Genomic DNA, 21,723 nt, shown 5'->3' with positions numbered 1-21,723 from the left:
TTGACGAGTTCATTCTACGACGGGCAGTCTAAGACCAAAGTCTAACGACCTGGAAGTCTAACGAGCGGTCGTAATAGTCGAAGTAAAGTTGTTGTCGAGTTGTTTGATTATAGTTCGATATCGTGCGATATATTATATTACATCATATTAAATCATTATTAATAACGAAGTACTGTGTGATGTATTTTCTCATTCTGACAATTCTATCAATCAAGAGAATACGCCCACACTTTATTTATTTTTCCCTTTATGATTGTTGCAGAGCGATACCATGGGATTTTCCAACGTTACACAAAGAGAGTCACCATCACAAAGAAATAAACTGCGAAAATTGTTTCGCGTAAGAAGCGCCGCGCCTGTACATCGTTCCTAATTGACAGATAGAGGAAGGAGCCGGAGGAAGGGGAGGAGTAAACTAGAGAGGAGAATGAGAAGAGGGTCGGGTGGAAGACACGAAGCAACGTTCGAAATTTACGAGTGAGTCGGTTTGCTTGCACGTCGTGGGGTTCAAGATGGTGTCTAGGGGCGGTCGTGCGCCGTAACAAATGGTTCAGCCGTGAACCGGCTCGCCATGCAACGACACCGGAAACAGGCGGCAGCTATCCGGTGAACGAGCGAGTAAACGAACTGGGAGATCTGCAAGAATTCGCGAGGACAAGGATGTGAAGCTTGCCCGGCTGTCTCTCGCGTGGCGAATTGTCCCGAGGCACGAAAGTCGAACGGGCGGGGTCGCACTCATTTACAACGAAATTTCCCGGAGACAAGATGATTTTGAAACGTCGACGATGAGACATCGTGCTTCTCGCGATCATGGCTCCGTGAGAGAACGCATCGCGACATCCTAATACGCGTTTTGCGAGAACCGAGAGATATGACGAGGTGCCGCGTGACTCGACATTGAGATCTCGATGACGATTTAATCCTCGATAACCCGGCCAGATGGGTTAAAGGCGACTCGCGATTGACGGCGCGATCTCGTGCTGCTTACGAAATGGCGATCGTAACGTGCTCTCGAAAATGCTGCAACAAGTGGTGTTCGGATCTTTAATTCTGAGACATCATCGATGTTATTCGACGGACGAACGAGAGATTTTGATCCGGAACCGATCAGGTGTACGAGTAGTTGGATCGAGAATTTCGTATAGAGAGACCGCCGTTGTTTCCTAGAACACGATGCCAGTGGGATTAAGCGCTTCTAATGAACTTTGAATCTGTTTCCCTTGTCTCGTGCACGATCGTTTCGAAATTTCTTCGTCAGGGTCCCCATCGCCGGTCTAAGTAGATTTATTCCCGTCGAAGGAAAACGTTCGACCAACGCATTGAGAGATCGAGAGGTCCCAGTCCAATTCTGTTAACTTCATCAAAGGGCACTTCGTCGATCGAAGGATCGAAGGGTGAACGAAGAGTAGCCCGGAGCTGGGATTTTAACTTGATTCCTACCGTTGGCTTTCCTCGAATTCGAGTACTTGGATTTACCGATATCGCCCTCATCAGGAAGATACGTAGAAATTAAAGTAAATTTTAATTTGTTAACAACAATTTGTCCAAGCAAAAAAATTAGTGTTAATATAAATTAATGCATAAATTAATATCGAAACGTTGCGCGATTTAACGTTGCATGCTAATGCTCGAAGAAAGAACTCCAAACGCGAGTCCATGGCGACGAAGGTGCTCCGTGCTGTGCAGAGGAAAGAAAGACTCGTCGGAGATCATCGACGATTTTTAGAACTGCTATCTGACCTTTCGTCGGCGGATCCGTTGACTAACGTAGCAACAGCGTTGTTCGCACGCCGCGGGCAAATACGTCCCGTGACTTGTTCGAGGAGGAAGACTTCGCGATAATCCACGTCGAGACGCTGTCGCATCCGCAGAGACGTCGTCGAATGAGACGATGGTGATGAAGATATCCGCAAGCGAAGCTGGCGTTCCTTTACTAGGCGCCGTCGGTCCGCGCTACATCGTCAAGCAGGCGACGGTGAAGCGCTGCGTCCTGGCACTGCTGCTCGTCTCCCTCGCCAGTATATTTTACTACACTCATTACATCATCAGCAGTGGACCACTGTCCAGGTAAATTCAAAGAACAATTATTTATCACCATTTTGCATCTTATAATTAATCGGAAATAATATATAATAATTTTTCCTTCAAATTTATATTTTTGTATTTATATATTTTTATATTTATGTTTTTAAATTTATATATTATATTTTTAAAAGAGTGGAAGGATAGTAAAAATGAATCGCGTATTGTACGAGACATCCCGCAACTTTGTACAATATAAAATTTTTATTCTTTAATAGATTTTTAAAAACGGCTTGAATTGTTTATAAACTCTTCGATTCTGAGTCTGGAAAGTTTTATTATCTCCTTAAAAATATTTACAATATTCGCGTAAACAGAATAATGCTTAATTAGCACGAGATTTTTATGCGCGGCATCTGTTGCTGGACGAAACTTCGTCAAACTTTTTGCACAATAATCCGACGTGTTTGTAGGAAAAAACTTGTACAGCTTCTTCGGCTCGGTTGACTTCTGTCATCTCAGTCGGAAATGATTGTAAGAATGTAAAATGAAGAGCGTAATTTCGTCCATTGTTGGAATCGCGTGAACTGCAAAGTACATGTAATTTTGCGATAGTACCGCGATAATAGCGTGCAAATGTAACGGCAAATACGCGGAAGTGAGTTTAATATGAGGAACGATTAGTATTGAATAGAGACACTGCGAGTCGTTTGATGATAACTAAGGTAGAATGGCGACACTTTTAATTACTTTGTATGCAATCAAGGAAGGCAAAGCAGGCCAATTAGAGTCGTGAGCTGGCTGACCGTCGCGCTGGCCAGTTCGTAACTCTGAAATTGCGTGGTCGCGTGCAGTCGTTGCATCTTCCAGCAGGAATCTCGTGCGTCGTAGACAATTTCCATTGATGTCTTTTTTTTTACGAGTTAACGATGTAGACAAATGGAATTAACGAACGCGATTCGCAATTATTTATAAGAAATTGTTTTATTTTTAAGAAATTGCTGTTGCTAAATGTTACATAAATAATATTGTAAAATCAGTAATCTTTGTTGATTAGCAATAAAAATTTTTTTATTTAAAATAATGAGTTGTCACTGATCATTTCATTAAAAATGCGAAGCAACGATCTTATGAGATAATAATATCAGAATAATAAAGAAGATAATAACGGAGACAAATAAAGAAACATCAACGGTCTTATGATCTCGATAATGGTCGAGGTAATTGCGAGCCAGTTTTATCGAATCTGAAGTCACGAGAAGTCCTAACACGACGATAAAATAAACAGAGAAAAGGGCGCATATATAATTTGCCGCAATTTCGCATGAAGATAATGAATACGGTGTGTAACACCGACAGGAATTCTGTGAAAAACAATTTTTATTGATGTAGAAGTATTGGTAGTATCAAAGTCCATTAATCTAACTTCGCGGCCACGTATTTCCATGTTTCATAGTAATAAAATATTTTTGTCACGCAGCCAGCACACCGTCCATTATACATAAATATACGTGCGGTTGTTATCAAGAATATCGCGTACAGGAAAATTATATTAATTACTTTTGATTAATCAAAAAATAAAAGATGCATGAAATTATCATTGACTACGCTGCAGGATGTTTCGTATATCTAATTGCACGTTACGACAATTACATCTTTACCGTTTTTCTTCTCGATTGTGAAATTTTTTTTTTAATTTCTCTAATTTTATCGGCAACGATGTTAAAAATGTCGAATACTTTTTAACATCGAATAAAGTGCCCTTTGATTTTTTACTTGGCAAACGAGCAGTGCACGAACGAAGACAGTCGTGAATTTTAGCAAGTGCGGATTTCTTCTACCGTTGTAAACTAACCAGATATCCGAGAATGTAGGAAGCTCGAATAACTCATGCAAAGACGAAATAGTTTGTGGACTCAGCGAATTGGCAGGTACCGTCGGTCTTAGAGACGATCCAATTTAGATCAGGTACGAGCACAAGTATATATATATATATATATATGTGTGTGTGTGTATGTATGTATATGTACGCGAGCATACATATGTATGAGGGATTATGTATATATTTCCGTGATATAACTGGCCCAATCCCAGTTTTCTTCGATATCCTGCAGTCCTGCAGTAGGACTGCCTGGTTACGCCGATGCCTGTCAGAAGTAACTTCACAGTTAATTAGAAGAGACGAACAATTCCACGATCTGAGACGATCGTTTCGGTTCTATTCAGCTCGTTTCCATCCGACGATATGCAAGTGCAGCATCTGCGGTTACTTGTTGAAAAACGCGCGATAAATAATGATCGCGTACAGCGGGGCGCGCTTCCGAGATACAGTAACTGAAACGAAACGTGTCGCGTGAGCGTTAGACGCTGATATTTCCAAAGGTGCGGAAATTATATCGTGGCTGATGTTTTAGCCATTATGTACACGCGAAGTTTCGCATTTTTTCTCGCACGGGAATCGAAGTAATTAAAGTATAATTTTCTCGCGCGCGCTGCCGCCCCGCGACCAGGTCCTCGCTGAGTGAGAGCTTGACAAGTTTTCTTCGACACGTAGTCGACAAGATTGTTCTGAAAACCGATCCCCCACCGAAATATCGCTTACGTCAGGGGAAAAAGTTTCGGATATATTTTTCATGCCGCGTGACGGTATTGCCGAGTTGCAAACGGTTTCAAGAATGTAAACTGCACGTTTACACGAACGAGAAGCTCTCCCCCGACGGCAGATCATAATTTACTTTGCTGCAATACTAACAGACATAAAATATTCGTTATAATCCTGCAATACGCTTCATATTGGAGACCGGAGACCGAGATATATGACTTGTTACTACGATACGCTACTATACCTAGAGACCAAGAGAGACCGGCGCATAAATCCTCATGCATTTGCTATCGAGTTAGTTGATAATGCTGTGATCTTACGCGGATCAATCTTAGCAGATAAGTCGCGACACAAGCCGTGGAATTCTGTAGTTGATCACAGTACGGAGTGTTCGCCCTTATCGTCAATCATAGAGTTTAATACACACCGATACAGACATTGACATGTAATTTCACATCTATGCTGGCAGTTTCATCTATAACCATTTATGTAATCTATGTACCATACTGGACAGTCCTATTGGCAAACATACGGCGGTATCTTGGAAACTGTATTGCGAGATATTGCATCTCGGTATTTATAATTGCACTGTCAATTTAGATAAGACAAGACGGACTACGTGCGATTTATCGAGAGGTCTGCGGTGATGCGAAACTCGGATTGATCGTCTAATCAAGTAGGATTCTATCTCGTCCGTTTACGTTAAAGTGGGAATTAAATTGTTTTATTTCTTCCAACTTCCTATCATATTTTTTAATTAAATTTTGGCGAGATTACGACTATAACTTTTTTTTATGCCAAACAAATATTTCGATTTATATTTAAAAACTCTTTTAGATATATGTTATCTGTGCATCACATAAAAGGATCAATTATATTATTTAAAATGCCTGTAAAATATCGTTACAATGATAAATTACAATATTTTGTGTTAGATATTTTATATAAAAATATATTCTTATAACAAATATTTTTTAGCGCTCAAAGAGCCTCAGTCAGCGATGTCGCTCCTGCAGTAAAATGCATTATCGCGATGGCAGTAACAAATTAGCGGAATCCACGGACGCACAACGTGGCAATTTTAGATCGCTCGTAGGATTCTGCTTCGTCGCGTCGCGATAGTGTCAGCTGTCGCGGCGGCTGCAGCTATGCATCGCCGTTTTTGTGCGCGGGCGCGTTATCGCGCGATAAATCGTTGTTTTACATTTTGGACAGTGACGCGTAAACGTTATTTAAAGTAGGATGCCGAGACACAAAGGTAGCAGCAGGAAATTTATCGTTAACGGTGTCGGGGGCTCATTTCTTTTTTCAGCGTCGCAACGCCCGAGCCTTCCTCGTGAGAGCCATGAAATAATATCTCACGGACTTTCGTCGGTTACACCGCTGACAAAAAGTACATTTATCTCCGTTGAATAATTCTTTCGCCATTAATCTAAGAAATCGCGATTATACCGCCATCGCGATGTTCTCAACACATGTGTCGACAGTGGATGGAGAAAATTACTTACGACGATACTGTGTCGTGAAAAACCCGCCTTCCGTTTAAATGCGAGCGCGTAGCTCGAGCAAAAGGCGAAAACGCATTCGCGCGAGATACGAAGTGCGTTTTTATCTTTTTCTCCTTCTCTCTCTTTCTCCTCCCCCCCCCCCCTCTTCCTCCCTAACTTCTCTTCTTCTATCTCTCTATTCCTGGTAAAACGAGAACCAATTGCTCGATCTATCTCGCTGCGCAAACGTGTGGTTGCACCAAGGAAAGAGAGGCGCATTCTCTGTCGTGGGATGTGAAATGCGACCGGATGTTTGTCGCACGCCCAATCAGCGTCAATTCAAGCTTCTCCTCTCTCGACCGGCCTTACGTCGGCGCTAAGCTTCCCACACGCACGTATACGCAGTTCCTTCCTATCATTAGCCACGCGCCTTTTGCATGATGCATCTTGCAATGCTCATCGCTTCTCTCGCTTTCGTACCCCATCCGGAAGCCGCGCCCGTAAAAATCATCGAGGACGATAAAACTCTTATTCGCATATTATGTTCTGTGCATCTCCTAACTTAAATAAAGAAATAAAATATGCGTACATAATTTTCATATGTAAATTGGAATGATCGATTGTCCGTAATTTAAAAAAAAACATTTTTGCAATCTCATGATTTATTTTAATTTACCAAACATATTTAAAGTATTTAAGTACTAGGATTTATTATTCCCATTTTTCTTTCATTTTTTTATTATTAAGTCTTATAAAATATAACAGAAGCTTTATCCTTGATTTTATCAAGAATTAATTATTATTTTTTTTTTAATATTAAATGAATCGTTTTACTGATAATAATAATGAAAAACGATGTTTTTATTTAAGCGTCTTAAAGAAGATTTATATATACATATATCAAAGTTTTATCATCGCATCGAATTCTCTGATGACAGCCGCGTAAACTTAATTTAATTTCTGAACTTGCGATGCCGCAAATTACAAGCAGACTTATATATAGTCCGGCTTACAATCTGAAATTAAATAATTAAATTGCGAACGCCGCGAGAGCTCTGCCGACGCGGCGACCAGTATCGCGAGTATCAGGGATAGAGTTTGTTCAATGTAGCAATGCATTATTCATCGCGTTTATTCGCCTGCGGAGTTTCGATTATTTTTAACAATTATCTTCTCGAAGTAGTAGTAATTGACTCATGAAAACTTCAGTCACAAATTTCTCCTAGAGTCTCCTACAAAATTTATACTGACGTCAACTTCAACTTCTACGTTACCTCGTGCTTAATTACAATTCTTGCAATAATAAATTTTTTCGCGTACGGATTATCGTGTAAGAATAGAACGAGTTCACCGTTAACAAGCACGCAACCAAGAAAGATATTTCATTTGGTTTTATTTAAAAAACGGAGAAATAACATTCTGTTTCTCTTGATTGAATATCTCAAGTATCGAATATTCACAATTTTTATTTTATAACTAAATTATCGGAGCAATTAGAAATCTCTCAATATTTTCGTTGATTGAACGACTCGTGTGTGCCGAGGGAAAACAATTTCCAATGGAAATTGCGAAATGGTGGTATCAGCAAGGATTACCGGGAGCTGAAAGTTTAAAGAGGCAGAGACGATATACCGGCCGAACAAACATAATTTTCGACGTATCCCGATTTCGATGCTTGTTCTCCCAACAGAGCAATATATCACGGAAGAAAGTAATATATGGTACGACTTCGCTCCCGCGAAGGATAATCGCAAAGGACGACGACAACGGTGGAGAATCTTTTGCTTTATCGACTTCCGGGGCCATCAGGGAGTGGTCGACGGAAGTCACATTCCATATTTACGGTTGCAACAATCCAGTCATTGATAAATCATAGTCCTCACGGACTATTTGAAACTTGATTTTAATTCTCTACACACTTTCTATTTACATTTAATTTTAATATACAACATTTTTTGTTATATATATCAAACAAATATCCGACATTTTACAATGTAATATAAAATTTATAAATTTATTTAATGGTACGTAATTGTAATTCGTCTTGTAATCATGTTTTATAACCGCCAATCATAAAATATCTCGAAAGTCTGGATGTAAAATGCGCTGGATGCATTAAAGCAAAGTAGACTGATTCTTCTTTCATTCGTGGACTCTTTTAGCTCCGTCTTTGACATCGCCTTCTTACTGCACTCCGGGTAACAGATACTTCCTATTTCCACGCACGACTGCACCCTAACTCGCTCTAGACTCTCGTCCGTTGTACGAAATTCCGGCACGGCGACATTTCGCAGACGGCATCGAGCGGTAATTGCCGGCGTGCCGGCAAAAAGGAGGAAGAAAAAAAAATGAGAAGAAAGAAGCGCGTGCCGCATAGAACGTGGCGTAATTTCAGATCCTCCACCGTGATGCCTCTCGCTTTTTATTCCGCCGCGCACCACCAACGCCGATTTATGCCCAAGTCTCGCGTGTAGGAGTACGTGCATCGTTCTCTCCGGTAAAGAGGAAAAGTAGGAAAAAGTAGGGTGGCTGCGGTCTCATTAGCGACGGCAACGGCCGGACAAAAACTCGAGGAGCACTCGACCGAGAGCCGTTCGTGGTTCTCGTCCGTTTAAAAGACGAAGTAGAGCCGCGCCGCTGCCGCCGCCGCTGCCGCCGCCGCTGCCGCCGCCGCTGCCGCCATCGCTGCCGCCGTGCGGGGATTTAATCGGCGATCGTGAATACGCACCGCGTGCACACTAGATCCCAAACACACATACACACGGTAAAGATAAAAAGCACCGCAATTACGAGTTGAACGAGGAACCGTGAGGTACCTACCTATCAGTTCCGCCGGAGACCGTGCGCTAATCGCGATCTCGTCTAATTCGCGATCCGCAGAGGAAACGCGATTACAATTGCGTCAAGATTTTTATTAGAGACGCTCATTCGAGACGCACGTACTACTCCACTCTGTTAGAAACAGACACGACGCACGATAGAAATTGCAAAATACAATTTGAAATAGGATATAGGTATTAATTGAAACGCGTTATAATATTCTGCGTTATCTCTAGTCGCGTTTTTACTTTGCATTCTGATTGCTTTAATAGAAACGAGCTGCTTTGATCAGATATCATTGTTTGAAAATGGTAAATATGCCAGCTGGACGATTGTCATGCGCAAGCGTTCCTCTTTTATTGAATAAAATTGCATCTTTATGCCCGTATTTTCCAGTGAATAAAATGACGTCGTTTGTGATCAAAGTTACACCCGAGATCAAAGTGATCTCAATTCATAATATTTTCTTTGGAGTAACATATACTCTGTACACCATAAGAAAACGCTTGCATCTCTACTGCTTTTTTTGCTAGAGTGGTATCGATTTTAGTCGTGGCGGTACAGCGAGAAAAATGATTCCCGTCAAATTTTAATAAGACGGATCGGCACAAAAATCATATCGCCGCTCGTACGTAAACTTAATTAAGCGCATTAACTCATCGCAACAACGAGCCATAGATTCATTCACCGCTAAATAATACGTGTCACGTGGTCGTATCACAAATCGTCATGCATTCCGGTCTGGTCCGTCGCGGCACAATGTGGTATGGCACATCCAGGCCATTAACATTGTCCTGTTGCTTTCGCGAGTGCGTGAGAAGCGACCCTAATTCTGTCAATCCTGAGAGCGGCCTCCGGCACGGAGTGGCTGCTGTGTCGGTGTGCCGGCGGTGTGTTAACTCGTAATTCTCATCGATTCCGGTGTAAATATACTCGGGAGCCATGTATACGGCCATGCAGGATTTCCGTTACGCGCGTAGATATACCGCGCGCAGCATGAATCGCCGAGGAATGACCGGGGGGCGGTACAAAGAGGGATGAAACGTGCGTGCGTACACGCGAATCGAAACGCGAAATGCGATTCGAGGGACAAGCCGATAACCTCCCGCTCTCCTCCTCCCCTCCCTTCCTCATCTCCCTCTTCGAAGAATTAATAGCTGCGAGTATCTGGGACTGCCGTCGATATCGTTCGGTTCTCCGGTTCGCGAACGGAAAGAACGGACACACGGCGCGCATTGTCATTGTCTACGTGCGACTTGTTTCTTTTTCTTTTTCTTTTTTTTTTTTTGTTCTTTTTTTCCGCGCAAAGCGCGGAATTAGCGAGCAAGGCTGTACACGGGCCGAGATATACCACTTGTCTCGAAACGGCTACGTTCGAAAGAGAGAAACGAGTTTCCACTTGGTTGGTGCAGGCGCAATTTCCCGTACGTTTACGGTCGCACATTGTCGAACGTGGCACGGAGATGTACTCGTCTGTCGGTCTTGAAATATACAACTACGGGAGTGGTAGCGGATGTTCTCGCGAAAGTTCCGCGAAAGAGCGATCCTTGCCCGGATTTTGATCGTGTATCGCGATCGCGGTTCGCTCGCGTGTAGGCGCGTACGTTAAACAAGATCCTGTCAATCGCACGCGAAAGGTCTCGCCGATAAACCAACGGTGATCGCGGTCGCTAATCGTGTCCACTCGTAACATGTGATCAGACGCATCTACCGGGCGACAATCGGCGTGATAGCCTGCCAAGCTCACGGTTAGTCCTCGATTCGTGATCCCTCGGTCGAGTGTGCGCGCACACACACCACATACACACACACACACACACACACACACACACACACACACACACACACACGTCGGGTATACGCGTTCGTTATTGGGCGTGGGTGGTTTCGGTGGATTTCGATGAATTAGCTGTAGGATATGACGCAAACGCGCGGCCATTGTACAATGTCCACTTGCGGATATCTGCGTATCGGCTGTGTGGCTATGCAAAGCTCCATTCAAAACGTTTGCGATACCCTTGTAGCTCTGGCCAGCGTGTACGTACAACCCGATACCTTGTACCTAATACCACGCGTAGAAAGCTACGTGCTCAAAGAGACTGTTTCACGACGAGCATCAACGGCGGGATTGGTCATCGGTCGTAACGCAAACGGAGTCGCCTTTAAGGCTTTACGCAAGTTAGCGTATCGGATTATGACATCAGAAACGAGAAATCACATGGAATTTCCTATTGCTCGTTCGAGTAAATTTCCATTTCCATTCGCTAAAAGTGTAGAATTTATGCAAAACCAGTTTAGTTTTATAATATCTTTTTTGTCTTTTGCATTATGTATAACGACACATAAAATGATGCATAATGCTTATCCAAGGCTTATGCGACAATATCATAATAATAATTTAATATCCGGTAATGTCACGAGATTCATTTCTTGAGATTCATGTTAGCGACGTGAAACGCGCGAGAAATCAAAATCGAGCGTTGCTACGTTATAGTTTATGAACTCCGAAACCCGCGGACAGTCCAGATTCGGCAGTTACTCCCAATACTCTGGGACTGGGATCTTCGCGCATCAGCGAATCCCAGCTCGTATCCGAACAGGCGGTTTCGCCAAACTTGGTGAACTTGCAACACGTCGCGCGAAACGCGGCGCGATCAATACGAAAAACGTCACAGGATTCACAACCGAAGCGAGCGCAAATTGTTCTCGCAACTGTGCTCGCTCCCACGAGCGGCAGGCAACTACTCGTGGAAGAAATTCGCGGATCGTGCCGTTTGCGAGTAACAATTAATAAAGCGTACGCGGTAAGAGGTAACGTGAGCCGTGCAGCTCGCCGCGTTATCTCGTGATGTGCAATTCGTTCTGAAGGGCGTGGCTCAGGTGGATTTCCATGAATTAACCCTTGGACGCCGCACAAATCTCCTGCAGTGTCGCTGTTATTCTCCCCTATCTATTCTATATATTCGCGTGTCGGTGAGCTCTCATACACTCCCGCACAGCTCGTCGAGATGTTATACTGTGTCCCATTTAACGTACGTGGCATCTGATACTCGTTGCGGGTAACACACACATCGTACAAACATCCACCCGCGCGGTGGCGGTGTACAGGCTGCTGTGCGGCTCCAATCTATACACACAGGTGTGCCTGTAGAGAGAGAGACAAGCTTAATATACCCGTTAAAAGACTTGTGTGCGGAGATACGCGAGTGCGCTCCAACGGCGTGCGGTCGCAACGACAGACGCTAATCACGTATTTAATCATCGGCCGCGTCTCGAAATTAACGCGAGAACGTATCGAGATACTTCCGCAAAGGGAGTTAAGTGGGTTCTGCGAACCGACGCGGCCGTTACGAAGACCCTTTACCCCGCACGAGGTTTACCCTTGGAAACTGCGGCGAGCTCGACGCACTGGAGAACGATTTGGGAACTCGGTTATCGACTTCGAGCGTTCGGGAAAAATGTGAGATATTGTCGAAATGTACCGTCGAGCGAGAGCCGACGTCTACAACGAGGAGAAAATCCTTGATAGTTGCCTATAGAGCGCTATGAGATTCACATCTACCCTGCCTCAGTTGCTCTCTAGATTAAACATCACATCACCTTCAATAATTCAATAATTGAAATCCCTTTAAAGGAAATAAAAAGAGCGATTATTTAGTAACGTAAGATATCCAATAAATCTGTCATAATAGGAAAAGTGAATATCGATACTCTCGCGTTGTCTCGCGGAGAGTCAAACGTGTATGGTCACATTTCTTGTAATTCTATAATTGAGATCAATCGCGACGCGCACAATTATGACATCCGCCGATAATTGAATAGTTTGAGGGTGATTGATAAGCGACGCCAATTGGTTTATAACGTTCAACGACAATGTGGAAACTTGACGCTGAAAGAACATTATCAATATGTCGATACGAGCGCGAGATTCTCAGATGGCAAATTCGTTTCCAACAACAATGTGTACGATGCAATATAAGTCATGTCGCACATCGGGAGAGCCAGTAAATGTATCGCCGTGAAAACATGGCGTGGCCGGATTTCTCCGCTTCTGGCTCTCTGAAAGCCGGACCCAGGTGATTTCTCGTCGACTACGTCGATGTGTGTCCCCTCGCTCCCTCCCGCGAGCGCGCTGTATCGTGGGTAAAGGGTTCTGAGGCGTACGGATAGCGAGATAAAAAACGAGTTTTACACGAGAAGAATCGAGACGAAGACACAAAGGAGAGGACAGCGGCGATATGTTTCGAATTGTGCGGAGTTGATATACGGCATGGTCGGATATAGGAGGACGCAAACTTAGGTGGAAGGAAACCCCGGTGGATGGACAGATGCCGTTGGTAACTCCGAAGCAGAATGGGAGCCAATAATTGTTTGTGCCCAAGTGGAGCGCTTTCGCGTGGATAGAGATACACGCGGTATGCATCTGCACAAATGTGTGTTGGTGTGTATGCCTAGGTGTAGGCGCGTATATAAATTGTATCTCTCCCTTGAACGCGTGGTGCATGGTTATGGTTGACTGATTGCACTCTGTTGATTAGGTTTCCAATTATCGGAGGCAGTCCCGGCTGTTTCCATTTTCCCGTTTACCCCCTTTCCAGGATCTTTCATGCGACGGTAGCGAAACCCTTTCATTTGCTCATACAAAAGAAAATCGACGACGGCGGCGGCTTTATCGAGCGCGATATGTTCTTCCTTTGATATTTCTCTCCGATCGTCCGAGATTTGCGTTTGCGAGAGAGGAGTCTCATTATCGCGGGAAAATCATTTAAATTACACGGTAACTTGGCGCACACGTGCGCGTTGTGTAAATAAACGAGTCGCTTGTTAAACGGTACAAAATGTTTTATCGTTTGTGCTTTGCACGGTTCTGGGTAGCGTTGTCGAATAAATGTCGGTAAAATTGGCGTCGCGTGAGCGAAACGAAAATCGATGAAAATGATGTTGCGAGATGCTTGTGTATTTCACGTATTTCACGAAGCATCCACAATTTGAATAGCACGACCGAGTACATCGTGTCGATCGTGAAGTACTTATCGATGTAAACATGCTTGATACGGAGCCGCATCAACGGGTTTTTCACCGATAAGCCGCACTCTTTCACGTTTTCTTTCAACGACTTTGCATTATCGATGACACGATGGCAGATTCCTGCTTATCAAGCGACTTCTTACGCCTCATTACAATAATCCCCGCTACGTGCGTCAATATGAATTGAAAAAAGCGCGAAGATTGAGAGACATTTGACGTCTCTACGATAATGACAACGATCGTCGAGATTAATTCGTGAATATTTCCAATCGTTGAATCTCAGATAAAATAATAAATAATCTTTCATTGATAAAATCTTATTTTACTAATGAAATCAATAAGTAAATATATATTGTATATTTTCGAATAAATAATTTATTTGCGCGTATACATTTTTAACAAGTTTTAAGTACTATCGAGGATATATATTTATTTATTTAATTTTAATGAAAAATCTTTTAAATGTTAATGTATTCTGAAAATCTCGATATCAGTTAGATACAAATAAAAAGTGGAGTACCTTATTATAAATTTATTTTTATAATTATATGAAATTGTGTCTTAACTTTTTTATTTTTGTATATTTGAGATTTATGTATTTCATTTACATTAACGATGAAATAAATAGTAAAATGGTTATTGAAAAATTACTTTGTGTCGAGCTTTTTGCTGTGACTATGTGAAAGCGAAATAGTTTTTTCCGTTTGCCATTGAAAGCTTTTTTAAAAAAAAAATATCGCGCGCTTGTTCACGAAATGTTATCGCTTTGTATCAAAAAATATGACAGCTTAATCCAATCTTTTATTATTTTTGTACATCTAACGCTATTTATATACAAGAATGCTATTTGTAGCATTATAATTATTATTCGAACTAATGAAATTATTAAAGACAGAATAATTTCTGAGCAGTATTTTTAATTTTATTCATATATTTCTGATATTCATGAAAATTATTATAACGTGTATAATTGAGATAATAAAATCAAAATTTAAATGACTAAATAACAATTTTAACAATGTTTTACTTAATTTGTTATTTAACGGACAATTTGTTTTTAAATGTGCGATATGTCATAATAAGCTTCTCTTCCACGCATTGCAAGCAGATTAATATTAATATTAAGTTATCCTTATCTTTCTTTGAAATGTATAGAAGATAAATTATTTTATGGTAGTATAAATACTGATTATAACCGAAAGCTAGACTAAATGAATACGGACAATCTACGAGAAAATTGCGGTAAATAAGATAAACCATAACAAATTTGCTTCTGGAAATATACTAAGATTTAGCTATTTTTATTACATTTTTTATTACACTTACTGTTATACATTACATTTAAATATATATATTTCTTATTAAAGTGAAACAAGCTTAATCTCTCGAAATTCTTAAAAATAAAAATAATAGGGCTAATGAGAATATAAGGGCGATACTCGCGTTGCACAATATTTTTTAAAAATAACAAAATTTAATTACGTTCATAAATAACTAAATAAATTGTGTTTCTTAAACATAAAAAATATTCCGCAACATATATTTTATACTCTCATACGTTTTATATTCTTCTCATTAACCCTTTTATTTTTATATTCATTTTTTATTAATTTCATATCTATATATTAATAGTTCACATTTATATAACGCGACCTGTCTCATAATTTTTGCTCATTCACTCGTCAAATAATATCTATTTGATTTGTGAATTCTCATCATGAATAATACCGTCAAAGCAACTGTCACGTAGTTACAGCATCACGCATTAGATGCGGATGAAGATTGAGGAGAAACGCCGTCAGGAATTTTGCCAGTCAAATTCGAACAGCTGCTGCACCATTAGAGGCATTTCCGCCTAATTGTTTCAACGCCCGAGCACTCGAGTGTCGGCTCACGTTTTCCACAGGCCTCAGAAATTGCGGGCGTACCAAAGTGGCGCTCCTTTGACGACATATTAATCGTCATTCCTTCCCCTTTAACCGGCAGTGATACCCACCGTCGCTTATTAATTATACTCTCATTTGTAATCTCGATTACGGCTGTACAACGGGCAACCCGCAACAACTCGACACCGACGACTCGTCATAATTATATTATATCGTTATTTTACACGGTATATTCAATTGCTGCAAGTGATTACGCAAGTGATACGACATTAGTAAGACTTTGTGCGTGTACTCACGGCACGGAACGCGGGCGTTCAGCTCCGCGTTCCGTGCCGCTGCCGATCGGCACGAGCACACCAGAGAGATACGCACACACGGATGAATAATACAATTATTATCGAAGGGACGAAAATTATTGCAGATCCGCAAAGTAATTGGAATCCGAGTTTCTTTCCAGGAAGCGCCTCATTGTTCGAACGGGACACCGGCCGAGCGTTCGTCCATGTAACGCAACGCGTTTACACATTCTCGCTGTAAACGAGTAAAAATCTCGCGAGAGCTCGTGCCCGCGTCCTCTTCTCGTGCAGGAGGGAGTGAAAACTCCCTTTCGCGCAGCTCGCGCAATCCCGCTTACTCTCAATTTATCACCCCGTACGCCGGGGTTGCGAGTGTATTTCACGGATCGATTGGTCGATACCGGGCCTCTAATTAGCAGCGCAGTACGAATTAAAAACTTTCGCTCGGCTGAATGCGGAAAGTAAAAATGTCACATACGCACGGAAACGAGAGATGTAGATGAATTGATCCGTGAAACGCATGATTACATCTGCGTGATGTACCCCAGCTTACTACACCGTATAAAAAGTAGTCACAAAAACACCTTTGTCACGAGAACTTTTTTTCCCCCTTTTTCATTCGTTCTATTTCAAGCAGATGGATCGAATATATCGTTAACCAAAGATTATATTAAAGATTGTTATTGACATATATTATCATTCCAGATATCGTAGATTTCTTTCGGTATAAATTTGCAAATTTATATTTACTTAAGATACAAGTGAGAGGATAAAATCTGACAACATTTGCATTATTTGTGCTCAGAAATATATTGACATTTCACAAGTCTATAATAAAAGCCGCAGGGACGAACGATTTTATAATAAATCAACAGATAAAGCTAATCGCTTAATGGTCGTGGACCATGGTAAAAAGATTGGGAATAAAATCCCGCCAGTCTCGGTGTATTGGCGATGTAACGAAGTGAAAGCATTTTGCTGCAACGTTTATTTCGTTCAATTACATTTGGCAGCCATAGTGAAACTACACCACTGGCCAGAAAGTAGATTCCCCGAGCTTGTTTATGGTCTTCCATATATCAGCCTTACGAGCAGTTAACAGAAAGAAATAGCTTCAATCTTTTGTCTCTAATTCAGTCATTTAACTATTAGCTACATTGCCATGCTTATCACTAATTAATATTATTTACATTTTATATAATAATTTAATAATTAATCGCGCATATAAGATTTCATGATATCAAAATTTCTTTAATATATTTGCACATTGCATTCTTGTAATATTTTATATGATGCTTTAAATTTTCGCAAGAACTTTAGAAAACAATGTAATTTTATAGAAATTACAAAGCCATTTTTGAAGAAATATTTTTTTTTAAGTCTGCATTTCTCATATATCTGTTCATATATGGGGAAATTTAATTAAGAGTCAACGAGAGGAAGAGCGTATGGCACGAGTCAAATATCGACCCACTATTCTCGAGAATTGTATTATGAAATTTACCACGACTACCGCCGGTTTCAAATCGATGCGGCCACAATCCCGATATTCTGGCCGCGAAAAACCAATACGACGAAACCGCGTACTCGCTATAGGCGAATTGAATTGAAGATTACAAGATTAAAAAAAATTTACATTCTCCATTTTCCTAAATTTGTCGTAAAACCGCCAAAATATCTCTTTGTTATCTATCTATTTATTTGATAAGATTTGATAAATTGACCTAAATTTCTTTTATCTTATTTGTCAAATTAGACATACTAGATGTGTTGGTTTTTGTTACGCAACTTTAGTGGCAACAATGAAGCACAATAAAATACGAAATAAGATTGTATATCTCACTGAATATCGAGGAAAATTGGAGAATGTGACGTCTGTGCAATCCACAATTCCCAGTGCCGTGCCCTAAACCGAACGAGAGATTCGTCGTAACGCTGCAAGCCGGTAGGATATGGTACCCCAGAGGCGAGTCACATCGACGAGAAGAACCAAAAAAAAAACTCACTGGAAAAACGAAGGAACAGCGGGAAAGAGGAAGAGAAGGAGAGAAAGAATACCGCGGCTTCCTGAAGAAGTAATTTCTGTCGCCTCGAAATCAGTTTCTCCGGATGTCCGTAAATTGCCGGATGTCCCCTCGCGCCCTTCCAAACCGATCGGGACTCTACCTTCTGGTCACCCTCGCTACTCAATCAGAGGGTGGAAGTCCGCGCGACGCAGGCTACCTCGCAAAAGAGAAATCTCCTCTCTGATCTCTTTTTTTCTCTTCCATTTTGCCACGACCAAAGGAGCATTCCCCAACGATTCCGTTCTTCTCGAGCCCCTCTCGATTCTCACCCCCCGTTTCACTGCCAGCCGATTGACGGAGTTTCAGTTCCTCGACTTTCGCCCCCTCGACTGCGCCGACCTCCTTCGCGCTATCGCGAAGAGTAAAACCGCAGAAGCAATTTACTGTCGTGCGCCTTCGGTCACGTACCCGATGGAGAGACGCGTGTAGTCGCGCGCGAAATGTGAGTGCCGCGGGAAGGCCAAAGCGATCGAATGGCCGGACACGAAGGGTTGCACCGATTCTGAGAGAGCTATATGAGAGAACCGCGGCGCACGATAACAGATGTGCTTCGTGACGCGGAGCATACTTCTGAGGCTGGTAAAATCAATGTGCCGATATAAAATGCATTACTTATATACTTATATGGCGCCGTGTATCAATATGTGACAAGATGACAAATGCTTAAACTCTCTAAACCTACTACTTTTATTACCGATCGTGTTTGCAAAAGTAACTTATAAATGTAAATTAGTAACAAAAGTAAGTAACAAAATAATATTAGGATATATTCGAAAATTGTTTACACATTTATTAAAATATCTATAAATATCTATAAATCTAGTAATTCAAAGATATTTTAGAGGCACGGAATATACCATCTTGGTACTTATTTACTTAAAATTATTTGTTTTTAATTTAGTTATTCCTAAATGACTTGACAAATAATATAAAGTCCAATTGCAATTCCATTTACTCGAAATATTGTTCAACTTATTTGATCCTACACAAGATTAATACAGCCATTGCATCAATGCCATCAATGTTGCTTTCGCAAATAGCTCACTATTCCATTAAGCAACTGCAGCCATTAATATGGTCTAATACTACATAACTGAAATGTCTCAAATATGGATCACGTCATTGAATTGCAATATCATGTGATTGGATTTAATCTGCGTGATTAAATTTTACGAAAGATCAAATTAATGCTAAATGAAATGGTTTATTTTCCAATGTATAATATCGTTAATTAGTTCATAATGATTATGTTTTCTTTCTGTTATAACTTTTTGTTTCATAAAGAATGCTTCAGATGAAAATATATTTTGTGTTATGTAATAATTTTTACACAAAATAACAAAATTAAAATAATACCTATGTAGATGTGTGTGTGTGTGTGTGTGTGTGTGTGTGTGTGTGTGTTTGTGTGTGTGTGTGTACAGGCATAAAAACTTATTAACAGATTCAAGCAAGGAGAAAGCAAGTTCAGTAGGTGGCGTATAACCCTGAGATCATAATTTCATTTCACTTACTTCGAGCATGATAGAACTTTATTACGTGAAATGAAGAGTACCTAAAAGCTGCTCTTGCTGCATGTACATATTACCTCGTAATGTTTATGTTTCTATTCGGCGCTTTTTTTTAATTTTCTATGAAAAAAATTGTCAACTTTTTTTTAATTAAAATAACTTCATAACATTCTTAATTATGTACAATATCGATTATTATTTTATGGAAAGATATCTAGATTCTATTTTAATATTTGTTTCTAGTATCTTCTAATCTAAAAAAAAATATATTTAACTTCTATTCAATTTTATTTATATAAAATTACATATATTATTGTAATATTGATATGATTACGAATATTATAAATCAATTCCACTAGAAAATGTCTTCAATATTTATCGAAAAAGCTTGAAATAACATAATGATAGTTGATAATAAATACTTGACGACTCGACTGATTACAGTATTATTTTCAGTTCGAGATAACTCTTGCACGAAGTAGCTAATACATTAAGCAATCGGACAACTCTATCTTTCTCGTGTTGGCGATCTCGTGTCCGCGCTCACACTTGCACACCTGCGCTCGTGAGATAGATTCCCGGTAACTTGAACTGCGTGTGTACGAGGGTTAAAGTCGCGCGATAAAGAAAAAGGAAACCCTTGGGACCTTTCATCACCACTGACGCCGTGGATTCGCGTGCCATGGACACATTTTCTGCGCCCGATTCTGGCTGTAAAGCGCCGTTGCTGTCGAAGTGGAAGGAACGCGATGCGGAGCTCGAAGATCGATGGCTAGTTTTGTTTTTTGATATTTTGGAAAAATTGTCCTCACATTTTTTCTTAACACCTTTTATAACTTCTAATGTAGAAACGATATTTAAATTTTATTTGCATATTTCTGTTTAAAATAATATTATATAAAATATGACATTAAATTTTAGATTTAGCATAATTTTAGCATAATTTATTGATAAGCAAGTGAGTAATTTTTTTCAATTATTTCTCATTAATTTTAAAGAAAAATTTGACATTAAATTATTATTTTAAAGATATTGTTTATTTCTTACGGATTTATTGCAATGTCCGTAATTATAAGATTTCATAAGAACTGACATATATCTCCGTGTCTAAGTAAAAACTTTAAACAAGAATTTCAACTAGAATGTTTAGTCTATATTTAATTTATGATATAATTTATATTTTTATTGACGTTAGAGATCAATAAGGCAGTCTTTTATAAATACTTTGTAATAAATACTTATCTTTATTACGCATCTGTCTGGACTACATTATTTTTAATAATACAGAAATATTTAATTAGCATTTTTCTGACTGCGAACGTATATTGCATTATCTGTTACTGTAGAAATAATATAAAACAAATTTTTGTTATCTCATTTCATAAACTTTAATTTAAATATATTTTATTTGTGCTGTATTAATCGCTAGCAATTTAATAAGAAAAAGCTTAATTTGTATTACATAAAATTATGAAATCTTTAATGTTATTTTTTATGTTGTACTTTTCATTGTTTTATAAAACAGCTCCCATGCAATCCATGTATCCATGTATTAATGCAAAAATAAAGGATTTCTTTTAAAGAATTTTTGAGGACATAATAATCTTATAATATTCAAGAGAGAACAAATCCGAAGCACGTCCAGAAATATGATTTCGAATTGTTGAGTTGTGATTGCCCCGCGGTGTTTCACGTAGTTCGAAAACGCAATCGTTCCGCAAACATCCATACATCCGCATACAATTCACAAACGATAAACTTTTGTTCTAAATAACATTCTTTATCGTATAAATGCATATCTCTGAATACTGAAACTTTCACGATTTATTCGATATCATATTATGCATATTTAAGAAATCAGTAAATGTGTTGCATTATCACTTTTTATTACGATTCTGGTTAGCTTCGAAAATTTAAATTAAATACGATTGCAATGATGATATTCACCATAATAACAGAAATTCTGCTTGTTGTGAAAATTGCATTATTTAATGCAGATATTAAC

General features: G+C 39.9%; 1 protein-coding gene across 2 annotated transcripts in view; it reads left to right on the top strand.

Annotated features, from left to right (window-relative positions):
• Nucleotides 1-21,723, top strand: part of sfl (N-deacetylase and N-sulfotransferase sfl) — a 248,346-nt gene that overhangs the window by 177,118 nt on the left and 49,505 nt on the right. For both annotated transcript variants that reach the window (XM_011639513.3, XM_011639511.3), the window contains one exon: nt 263-2,067. In XM_011639513.3, the coding sequence (XP_011637815.2) occupies nt 1,892-2,067 (176 nt within the window). In that variant the 5' untranslated portion in view covers nt 263-1,891. The remainder of the gene's footprint in view (nt 1-262; nt 2,068-21,723) is intronic.

Source organism: Pogonomyrmex barbatus, unplaced genomic scaffold, assembly GCF_055798465.1.
Source record: "Pogonomyrmex barbatus isolate J1 unplaced genomic scaffold, ASM5579846v1 scaffold2, whole genome shotgun sequence".
Lineage (NCBI taxonomy): Eukaryota > Metazoa > Arthropoda > Insecta > Hymenoptera > Formicidae > Pogonomyrmex > Pogonomyrmex barbatus.
Note: the sequence above shows the minus strand (reverse complement) of the source record. Positions and strands in the feature narration are given on the sequence as shown.